The 12245-nt window shown below is 33.4% G+C and overlaps 1 protein-coding gene across 1 annotated transcript; it reads right to left on the bottom strand.

Annotated features, from left to right (window-relative positions):
• Positions 1 to 556: 556 nt before the first annotated feature.
• On the bottom strand, positions 557 to 1894 carry LOC120217105 (universal stress protein A-like protein). The gene is made up of 4 exons (XM_039214312.1): positions 1643 to 1894; positions 1465 to 1568; positions 1242 to 1363; positions 557 to 774 (listed from the first exon to the last, which is right to left on the bottom strand). The coding sequence occupies exons 1-4, from the start codon at positions 1887 to 1889 to the stop codon at positions 684 to 686; spliced, it is 564 nt and encodes a 187-aa protein (XP_039070243.1). The 5' UTR covers positions 1890 to 1894; the 3' UTR covers positions 557 to 683.
• Between the last annotated feature and the right edge of the window lie 10351 nt (positions 1895 to 12245).

Below are 12245 nucleotides of genomic sequence, written 5' to 3' on the forward strand. Positions count from 1 at the left end.
TGAAAAAATGACCAAACGATCAAAAAAACATGCCAAAATACAAGAAAAGACGGGCTATAAAAATAGATGAAAATGTACCATATAAGCAGAAATAAAAGTATGATATAAGAAAAGAAAAAATAAATATAGAATAACAACAATCAACAATCACAATTAATATCATCACCGATCAATAAAGAATAAAAGGAAAGGAATAAGTGACACACCACACCAATAAAAAGAATAAAAGGTAAGCGACACACCAATAAAAAGAAAAAATAATAAATGACAAATAATAAAAGAAAACAAATATTTTAACAAGGGAATAGGAATTAAACTTATTAAAATAAAAATAAAATCATAACACATGTCTAATCTCAAAATTAATTAGATTTCACAATAGATCAATAATTTAATTAATATACTTTATGATATTTATCCTTTCAAGGTCTTGTATGGGTGGTAAATATAGAATCTCATAGTAGAACTACCCTAGTACTCGTACAAGGTTCCAAGACGAAATTCTATCCTCGTTAAAAAAAACACATTTCTAACTAAGAAGAAAACTCAACTGGGTCCCTTCACCGTGAAAAATTCTACTGTACAATCATTAATTTGAGGCTAAGAAACGACAGGAAATAAGCGTAATAGGCACAACTGAAAATAAAACTCCACTGGTCCTTCACCGCTGCTTTTTAGCATTTTCACTTGCTCGCTTCTTTCGGCGACTTTACGATAAGGACGGGGCAGAAGGCATGGTGTGCACAATAGTCACTCACGCTTCCTAAGAATGCCCTGCAACCAAACTCACCATTACCACATAATCAAATTACATGATTCCATTTCTAAACATGAAAACGGTACGCTTAAATAGAGGCTCAATATTTATATACAAATTACACGTTCCATAATATATTAAGTGATTTCGGTTAGTTTTTTTCTTTCTAAAAGTCCGAGATTTAAACCATTACATCTGTAAAATAAATTTTTACACAATTATGAAGAAGACGCACTGTGGTCCATACATCTTCTCCAGAAAGACGGAAGTTCCCGACATCTTTCACGTGATATTATATCAATCATTCTACTTCATAAAATAATTCGCGAGAAACATTATATAGAGAATTTTTTTTCCCACAACATTATCAGGGCAATTTTGCCATTTAAGATGTTATAACTTAAAAAGATTCGTTAATCATGATTACTCTCTGACCACAGAGACACCAGTGATTATACCAAAAGAAAATGGCAAAATGAATCACCTCTTAATCTTTCCGAGGTTCCGGTTGCCGACCACAAGAAGATCGACATGCGTATCTTGGGTTGCTCGGCATATCTTTTCCTTAGGGTCCCCTTCAAATATCAAAGTCTCCACTTCAAAATTCTGCACCCAATATATATATATATACACACACACACAAACACATATCATGCGTGCAATTTTACTTTTATTAATGAAATATCAGAAATGGAGCAGTTCAATACCGTTCTATCTTTGCACAGATTGGATGCACGGGAGAGTAATGCTTTGGAAATCTGTTCTTGACCTTTCTTTATGGATTCCTCAACGGAAGCTGGTATGTAATATGCTGTTGAAACTTGAAAAACACAAGAGTTAATTAAATATATACACCATGTTAGATTAAGAAGAGGAGGGTGTTACCTGTACCTCCTGGTCCTGCAGGAACATACAGACGGTGGAAAGTCTGGTGAACATGAACTAGACTCAGTTTCATGAGCCGCAAACCATCCTGGTTAGCTGCAGCAGTGATGCTACCACAAACGTGGTCCAGGGTCCATTGGAGTGCATGGAAACTCTCGTCACTCTCGTCTATACCCACCATTACTCTCATCTCTTTAACCCCTTCTTCTCCCACCTGCGCCGGCGACTTTCCTTTCGTCGTTTCCATCACCAAATTTGTCCCCCCTCCACTTCTTTCAGTAACTTCATATATGTATATATTGATTAATATAAGATCGATGACAGGATGAATGTTGCTGCTACTATCCTCGGATATCGGGTATGATTAATTGAAATTAGACGTGGAAGTTTGCAATCATGTTGACGGCCAAGGAAGGAAACGTGGCAGCCATGCAATGCATGGAGGACAGGTTTCCAAATTACTCTCGTAGGCAAAAGAAATATGCATTTGTCTGTAGTTGAGAATCTGAGCTTTGCTACTCGGTGGAGCTTTGGCCATACATACTTTTTTATTATTATTAAGTATTGAAATTTGCTTCACTTTTAAATTTGTAATTAGATTAATATTATTACTTTCATTATTATATTATTCATAAATATTTAAGTAAATAATATATTTATTATTCGATTTTTTAGATTGAGAGAATATTAAAACCTAAATGCTTATATTTTATTTTATTTGTGATTAAATGTTTTAGGTAAGATTAATCATCTAAATATTTTTTATTATTTAAATAATAATATTAGAGACAAAAAATAAAATTTAAGTTCAGCTTATGATTAAGCACGAAAAGATATTAATATTCTAATATTGTCCGTTATAACATAAGCTTAAATAATTGTATATTTATTGTAAAATAAAGAAAGAATAAGAATAAGATGTGCGAGAAAAGAAAGATATGAAGTGTATTCAGAGACTTCACCAACCTCTATATTTATAGTTAAAACCTCTATATTTATAGTTAAAAGTAGTACATATAATATACAACTTTAATATTGATGGATATTAAAGATCTGATAATGATAATAATGTACATTAAAATCTTATCTTATAGATAAAGATAGTCATCAACATAAATAGATATTATAATATTTTTCCTTGAACGTCTATAAAGATAATGTGTCTCGTTAAAATCTTACTAAGATAAAAATTACATGGAAAAAATTCTAATGAAAGAAAGAGTACACATATCTTTAATACGCATAATATGTTATCTTATTAAAAACCTTATCAAGAAACCCAATAGGATAAAATTTTGACTAAGGAAAAAAGAGTATAACACATATTTACTCTCCCTCATGTATGCATTACTATAGATCCTTGAAAAAACACAATCTAACGTTGGTAATTAATCTCACAAATACAACCGTATGAAGTGTCTTAGTAAATAATTATGCCAAATTTTCACTTCATCAAATTTGTTTAACATCAGTTTAGATCATGAGTAAAGACAAATTCTGATGACGTGAGTTTTGTTTTGTTACCTAATAAAATATATGATTGATCTCATATATACAATAAACTTAGGAGTTCCCATGATATTCAAATCATCAATATATACAATAATTATAATATATTTTAATCTTGGTGTCTTTATAAAGACACATGAGTAAGTTGGATCATTTATATAACCTTCAATGAATAGTAATTGAGTCTGGTATATCATATACATTCGGATTAGTTCATTTAATCTAAATATTGAAGTAAATATATTTGTACAAATTTTCAAGGTTAACGTATAAACAGTCATAATGACTTTATGGTTAACACATGTACTAAAGGATACTATAAACATCCCCAATTAGGGTTGAGCAAAACTTCACTCGACTCAATTTTTTTTTACTCGACTCCAATTGACTTCGAGCAATGGCATAAACTCGACTCAACTTGAAAAATTTCAAGTTCAAATTGAGTTATAAAATAAAACTCAAAATTTTTAGTAATTAGTGGATTGATTTTTCAGTTTGTGTTGAGTCCCTCGACTCTGTATGATATATGTATATCACATATAAAAAATATGAAGAAATATATATGTATTGTACATGATTATAAAAAATCATTTAAATTGAAATAAAATATTATCATAATATTATAAATATTTACAGTTAAATTTAAATAGAAACATAAAAACTCGACTTGACTTGAAAAAAGTTTCAACGTGATCAACTCTCCTCTTCATCCAAATATCGACCAATAATCGTTCTTTTCCAATCACGACTTTCTGCTCAAATCAGAAGGGATGAATCACTAACGATCGAAGAACCTAATTAGTCATAATCAACAATATTTATTTAGTGTTGTTAAGAAAATAGAGATTATCTATTAAAATAGTTTTTCTTCAAATTTTGAGTTGAATTTTTTAAATTTTAAAAATGTTTGTAAAAATTTTAAAGTGATAAAGTAATTAAAGATGATAAAATGATTTTATTAGTGCCTAGAGTGATCATAAAATATTTAAGAGAATAATATCATTATTGATATGAATGGGAAAAATCTTAAATTTTTATTAAAAAATAAAAAATAAAATAAAAAAGTTGGTGCCAAGTTACTAGGTGTGCTTCATGTTTCTTCTTTTTTTTAATAGGAGAAGCAAAATACTATTACATTAAGCTCTTATACGTAGACGAGGAGGATCGTCAGTATATTTCTCTAAGATAAGAAGCAGTTGAGGTAGAAGTGACGAAAAATAGTACTCGAACCATCAGGGAAGGTGTCTATCTTTGCAATGAAATTCGAGGCAATATTTGTTTCTCGGTAGTTTTTATGGAAGTCTATAAACCAAGCTTTGGCATAAAGACTAATAATTGCCCTCACTAGAGTGAAAGGACTAGTATCGGATGGAGGAGAAAGGTGTAACACCCTAATCTGACTCGACCCGAAGTCCGAGGGATTAAAACTTTAAAAGGAATCATCGAAGTAACTAACCATTTTCTTTTTGAAATCAACCATCATAATTGTCATTAAAATCCATAGTTTAAAACATAAATAAATAATGTTTACAAATGGGGAGCTCCCAATAATACATCCTAAAATAATACTAAGTACATCAAAATAAAGTTGCAACTCGAACATATATAGGTCAATGAATAGTACGTGTCCACTAATAATACTCAAGATGTACTTTGATAGCTTGTTCAATCTAGAACATAAATGGTGTAGTTTGAGGTCACACATCATCCGGGACTTATACCCCTCTAGCTTACTGAAACGGGTACTCTGGATAAGACATGGGTCACACAACATAAAAATGCAATCATTACCAAGTATATCGGGTGAGATCTAGGTCACACAACATCATAAATGTATACCCAACTAGTCTACTCCTATTGAGCATTCTGGATATCTCCGAGTCACACAACATCCGAGCAACGTCAGACTAGCATTTTAAGTGCCTTAGCACTGATTTGGATATATCCATATATTCTTCAAACAACTAGATGGTTGTCTTGCACACTAGTAACTCGGGTGTCCTCGTCGTTTATCGAGTATCAAACAAAGGCATAAGACTTATGAAATCTGACGCCAGACATAATAGTGATTATCTTGCAAGCGCTCCAACAGATGATTCACAAGAGAAAAATCGCCCAAAAAATCTAGAGAAAAAGTCTCTAGGGTTTAATAAAATATTATCAAATCAAACAATGCCAAAATCAGTCCACAAACCGGACTGTTATTGCCAAAAATCGTCTTTATTTGAATTTTGCCAAAAATAGCAAAATCCCGAAAATTACTCTAAATTGAAATTCAAAATAAAATAAGCAATCTCCAAAAAATCCGGCCTAAATCGGATTTAAATTGACTTCCTAATTGACAATCGAAATATTACCATAAATAGTAAAAAATATCTAATTCTAGTGATTCGGAGGGGAAAACGGCATAATTTGAGGTTGAAAAAAAGGCCATATGTGGAGAGCGTGTGCGTCGAAAAGAGCTTTCTGGATTGGGGTCTTATGCGTGATTCTAACACCTGTAGCCAAAGTTATGGCCAAAAGACTGAAACATACTCAAAACGACCCCAATGAGGAACATGTCACAATCAATTCCCGCCTTTGCGCTGATCTGCCAATTCATGGTATCTCAGCGCCATCAAGGTGCAATCTGACAGCTCAACATCATCTGTCTCGGATCCCCCTGCATCAAAATCTTACCTCATAATATTCTTATACTTATCACAACTTGTTCAATGTTTTCACTTTCAAGCTCTTATTAGTATGTTTCAACGTCCTTAGACTCCTCTCTTGAGTTCTTTAGCAAAATAAGGCTTCAAGATTTTATTTCTCTCAGTAGTATCGGTACCCTGCCTTGGGGTATCAATACCGACCTTAGAGTATCGATACTCACCCTAAGTATCGGTACCCTTTTTACTTTTGATGTTTTGGAAAAAACTCTTTAGTATTGATACACTCACGTAGAGTATTGATACTACTCTTTTGTGTTATCGATACTCTTACCTAGAGTGTCGATACTACCCCACGGTATTGATACTACCCTAGAGTATCGATACCAAATTTTCTTACTGGAATCTAAAATTTGAACTTGGTTTTGATACCATGTCATCGATATCAATACTCGAGGAACAATATCGATACTCTATGAACCGAGTATCGATACTACCTAGCCAAAAAATCAAATTTTGGCCTATCTCAAGAACAATATCGACATTGTTCCTCCAATTTAGTTTCCCAACCTAGAAATGCCCTATTTCTCACGAAGATTTCACTCCTACGAATCATCAAAGTCATCCTACAACCCTTAAATGTTATTTAAAACTTATGGGAGTTAAAGAGTATCACAATATCTCATTTTTCATGCATCAATAACTTAAATTCGTCTAAAACCATTTCCAAGCAAAAGTGCACCCATATGCTTCATACATTCATACAAGCAAGATAACCACACAAGATGATCTACAAGTGGTATAAATGAGCTAGAAGTGTGTCACCTTACTCCTAAGCTACTGAAAACAACCTCAAGCTCACCTAAGCATAAATTTCTACTTGTTCTTGCCTTTAAAGCTTTCTCTTACTTCTTTCACTAACAACATAACAAAGAATGAGTTACAATTTCATTTAATGATTAAAATAAAGTTAGAAAAGCTTTCTACATGCTATAATCCATATAAAATGAGTTGGATTTGTTAAGGTTCTTAAAAACCTTATAAACCCCCATCCATGGACATCATGACCAAACCTTAAGAAAGATTGTGTGAAAGCTCTAGTGGTGAGGATTGTGGATCTTATCTTACAATTTTTGGACTAGGGCTGATGAACAATAAAGTTTTCTTTAGTGCCTTCAACTTGGAAGAAAATAAAGAAAAGATGAAGAGAAGACAAAGGAATGAAGAAAATGAGAAGAAGAAGGGTGCACCTTTGTCTCCCATTCTTCAACCACTTACCTCACCCCAATTAATGAGAATTGGCCTTAAAAACTCTTAATGAGTTAATTACTTTCTTGACCCATCCTAATTTGATCTAAAATAAAAAATCCTATTTTTATATCTATTTGGGCTCAATCCCAACCCAAATCAAGCCCAAGCTTGGCCCAACGATCCTAATATCCTAGCAATTTGTTAATGGCCCACTCGGGTCAATCTAATGTCGTTAACTTGAATTTTGGGGGCGTTACAAAATGAGTCTATAAGTATCTTCACTATCTGTTTGCACAATCAACCGTTCAAAACCATGATCACATGCAAGTTTTAGACCTTCGTATATCTTACATAATTCTACTTCGCTGGTTGAAAACCAATAAGATAGCACCATAGGAATCGCGAAATAGTCTACCAGTCGAGTCGTAACTAGTCGAAGTCGAGACTGCACAATCAATATTCATACAAATTCAACCAGGATTTGGTGGAGCCATTTGACTTGTAGTTCCATTGTTTGTAGAACAAGGTTATCAACCTACTGGGGGTAAAGCAATCGATGAAAAGTCTATACGAATAAAGCTAATATGTAGAGTGTTCCTGAAAGACAAAAGAATTCCTAACCTTCTAAAGTTGTCAAGCTATCGTAGAGAGTAAAATTATTTAGGGTCCACCAACTTCCCTACACATTGTTAAGTTCAAAAGGTTCTGCTGCAGCCAAGGAGTGAGGAAGAGATTATAAAATAAATGTTTGGGGATACAAACCCAACAAAAGATTCCAAGTTTACTGAGTAGCGGTATAATCGCGAAGGATGTAGAGCATAGTTTCATTCGGAGCATGACAAATGGCACAAGAGGGTGTCGAAAAGTCAGCCAACAAGTTGGCCACTTTTGGTGATATCTCAAGCAACAAGTTGGCCACTTTTCATTTTGTTTTTTTGGTGGCTGGTACTTTCGGTGCAAAATTAATGGTATCGAAAAAAAGTAGTTTTTTTAGTTGAATTTGGATAATGGTAAAACCACATTTTAGTCATTGTACTTTAGGATATTTACAAGATTACTCATTAAGCTTCAACTATAAATATCCTAACTCATTTAGTTTCAAAATCACCTTAAATCATTCTAGCTTTCTCCCAATACTAGAGAATTTAGAGAGTTTTCTTGAGAATTATTTTTTCCCTTTTATCAAAAGAGAATTGTTATTGTTTTCTCCTTGTTAGATCGAGAGAAATTGTAATTCCTATTTTCTCATATTGATATTTTTCTATCTTTGCCCGTGATTTTTACCCTATATTATTTAGGGGGTTTTCACGTAAAATTTGTGACTTTTTTTTTTTTTTTAAATAAATTATTAGTTGCAATTTTACTTTATTCGATAGTCGTATACCGCAAAAGAAGGGTCTTGTCCTATACCTCGTCTGCGTCTGTTATGGTTTGTGAGAGCTTTGTCTCTTTCGTTTCAGATTATAACCCAATGTGATTTTTTAGCATCCGAATATGAGGTATAAAATAAGCACTTTTCATCGAGAAGCATCTTTTCGTATCTCTTCTCTAATAACATATATCAGTATTGGATTAAGCATTTGGTGATTCAATGTTTTGTAGGTGCAGAAAGATGTTTGGGGGTAAGAATTTGCTGAAGCTTGTTCCAATCCCATGTGCCATCTGTTTTAACCATTTTATTTACCTTCAGAGTGGCATCGATATTAGGTTGTGAGGTAGAAAAATTGCATAGGAAACCAAGGCTTGGGATCCATAGGTCGTGCTAAAAACGAATAAAGTTTCCATCGCCCAAGGAAAGGCAATATTCGCGCGAAAGGTAGGCCAGATTCCAGCAAACGACTGCGAAAATGGGGAGCAATATGGCTAGACAATGGTCTCTGGGCATCATTCGAACATCCAGTGTTTCTCTCGAACCAAGAGGACCCATAAGGTATTATGATAATGGATCATACTTTTGCAATTCTTCAGATGATGTGCAATGTTTTGGTTACGAATTCGTTAGATACCCAATCCTCCATGAATAAAAGATTGATACAATGTATCCCAGTTGACAAGCGAGAGCTTTGATGTCGAAAAATTTGAACCCCAAAGGAATCTATGGACGATTTTCTCAATCTTATTACACATAGAGACTGAAAGCTTGCATACTTGCATCAAGAATGAGGGGATTCTCATTAAAATTGATTCTACGAGGGTTAGTTTTCCAGCAAAATAGAAGGTGCGAGAAGACAACCCATCAAGCTTATTGTGCAAATTATCAATGATGTATATTATCCTTGGATTTACCTGAGTGGCGAACAAGTATTCCAATGTATTTCCCGAGGTCCGAGACTTCCTTAAAACCAAGTCTTTTACATATAGCATTTTTTTAATGAAGCAGGAGTATCATGAGAGAAGAATATTGACGTTTTCTGCTTGTTTACCTATGGCTTGAGTAGAGCCTGAACTTTTCCAACGTAGTATCAATAATATCGGCATTAATGAAATTCTCTTTTTGCATATAATATAAGATAATCAGTGAAGGAAATGTGAGAGATTGGTGTACCATTACAGGTACGTTTGAAAGTATACCAGCTTCCAAAATCAACGCAATAGACTATATTGTGGCTTAATTTTTCAATTGTCAATTTGAATAAGTATGGGGATAAGGGCTCCCATTGTCGTATGCCTTTTTCAGGTGAAAAAGTGCGACCGAGACTATCATTCTATTAGACCTGCATACTAGATGATGAAACACATAACATAATAAGGCCAACAAGAGATAGAGGAATACCAGCACCATTGAGGGTGTCTTTGATAAAGTCCAGCATAAGCGATCGAAAACCTTTTTGGGGGTCAACTTTCATTATACATCCAGATTTTCCTTTCTTTGACTGTATGGTATGAATCACTTATTGGTTAATGATAACATTTTCAGTGATGCTACGCCCTTTGAGGAAACTTGTCCAATAAGAGATTGAAGCACTTGTTGTGAATGGTTGACTAATATCTTCATGATGAGTTTATATAAGACAATATAAAGGCTGATCGGGTGGAAACCAATGGATGTATCAAGACAATTTGTCTTCAGAATAAGAACCAAAACAGTGCGGTGAATAGTACCATTAATGGAATGATGGAGAAAAGTCAAGTGAACCATAGTGCATAGAGAGCCCTTAATGACATTCCAATATTTCTGAAAATTTTGAGTATGAAGGCCATCCATAGCCGGAGCTAGGGGTGAGCATTCGATTGACTCGAGTTGAGTCAAAAAATTTCGAGTTATTCGAGTTGACGAATCCTATTTTACAACTCAGAGTTGACTTAAAATTTTTTTGAGTTGAGTTTAAGAAATTTAAGTCGAATTATTCGAGTTTCTCTATAAAATAATATTCTTCATTAAAAAACGGGTCTCATTCCCCTTCTTATCCAAGTCATGTCGAAGGAAAACCAAAGATAGCGGAAGGAGGGGAAAGAGTACCCCCAAAATATATTAATAACTAAATTGAACAATTACATAGTAGAGTTTAGAAAATCTAACATCACAAAATGATACCCAAAAAAAAACAAAGCAATGATAGTCTAAAAAGTCAAACAACATCTTGAGTTCTCGAATTATATTGTCAAAGACCTTAAATTTCCTCTTCTTCTTCATGCACTATCGGTTAACTTCGAAAAAACTTTTTCTTTATCGATTATTCTTGATAAATCTATAAAAGTTCAAAACAAACATGTTAGTTAAATTATAAATATAATAAAGTAAAAAGAAAATTAACATTACAAATCAAAACAAAAATATTACCATCTTCCTTGTCTTGAAGTTCCACAACGTACTCGTCAAGATTGATGGGATCCTTAGATTTTCGAAGCCAATCTTAAGTACAAATCAAAGCTTCAACCATCGTCAGAGTTAATGAACTTCTAAAACAATCTAGAACGCGTCCACTGATGCTGAATGCACTTTCTAAGTCAACTATCGAAATAGGAATCGAGAAAACATCTCGAGCCATTTGTGCAAGAACAGGGTATCTTGGACTATTCACTTTCCATCACAATAATAAATCAAATGAACTCGAGTTGTTTTCATCTTCCTCTTAAGCTAAATATTTAGCCAACTCAGACTTTTGTTCCAAACCAACTTGTTGCTTCTTCAACAAATATTGTTGCACAACCAAACTCGCATTTGATTGATGCAAGTCCATAAACACAGACACTTTTTTTCAGAATACTTGATTGACTTTCATGTGCTCTCACAATTCTCCCAACAATGGAAGAGTATTCATCAAACAAACAATGCAATTATTTATCAATCATCTTCATAACCTCATTAGACACTAGCAACATTAGGAAAAAGCAAGTATACCCCAAAATTCACAAAGCCCATTTTCTATCGTAGATCTAAGATAATGGCTAAGTAAACTATGAAGTTGATATTCTTCACATCACCTCGATACTTGTTTTAATTCTTTCTCATTTTTTAAGCCATAGAGATTATTTCTAAATCCTCACAATTTATTTATTCATCAAGTAAACAATGCATGTTTATCAATGTTTCTAAAAAAATGAGATGTGACATGTAATGATCCAGACACCTCAATGTAAGATCATAAAAAGGCTTTAAAAATTTTGCTATTCTTCAAACATTTTCCCAATCATCAAATGTAGGGACTCCATCTCAAACTATGAGGTCGAAAAAAAATTATTGTCATCACGAGCATATGAATCAAATGCATGCTCATATTTTTCAGCCACCTTCAACATCATATACGTTGAGTACCACCTAGTAGACACATCTAAATGCAAATGAGCTTTAGTATCTATCATTTTCTCTTCTGCTCAATCATATAATTTTTTCATCCTTGATGGTGATGCTCTTATGTACCTTACAACAACTCTAACTATATCAACAGACAAAGAATCATACTTAACACCTTCTTGAATGATGAGATTAATAACGTGTGAAACACATATCATATGCATATATTTCCCATTTGCAATACAAGTATTTCGATGGTTCATCTTCTTTCTCAAATATTCAATACCAACACCATTAGTAGATGCATTATCAACTTTAGTAGTGAAGACTTTCCCAATCCCCCAATCCCAAATGCATTTTTCAAGGGCTTGGCCTATGCTTTTACCTTTATGAGAAGATATCATACAAAAGTTTATGATTCTCTTTTGCAACATCCATTCATCATCTATCCAATGTGCTG

This window comes from Hibiscus syriacus, unplaced genomic scaffold, assembly GCF_006381635.1.
Source record: "Hibiscus syriacus cultivar Baekdansim isolate YM2019G1 unplaced genomic scaffold, ASM638163v2 tig00110183_pilon, whole genome shotgun sequence".
Taxonomy (NCBI): Eukaryota; Viridiplantae; Streptophyta; class Magnoliopsida; order Malvales; family Malvaceae; genus Hibiscus; species Hibiscus syriacus.

Bases quoted from the DNA above. Each gene is read 5' to 3' on its own strand.
- LOC120217105 (XM_039214312.1), bottom strand. From the start codon at position 1,889: ATGGAAACGACGAAAGGAAAGTCGCCGGCGCAGGTGGGAGAAGAAGGG. The intron at 1,569-1,642 runs GTAACACCCTCC...AAGTTTCAACAG, and splicing joins TGCAGGACCAGGAGGTACAG to CATATTACATACCAGCTTCC. The intron at 775-1,241 runs GTGATTCATTTT...GTTTGGTTGCAG, and splicing joins AACCTCGGAAAGATTAAGAG to GGCATTCTTAGGAAGCGTGA.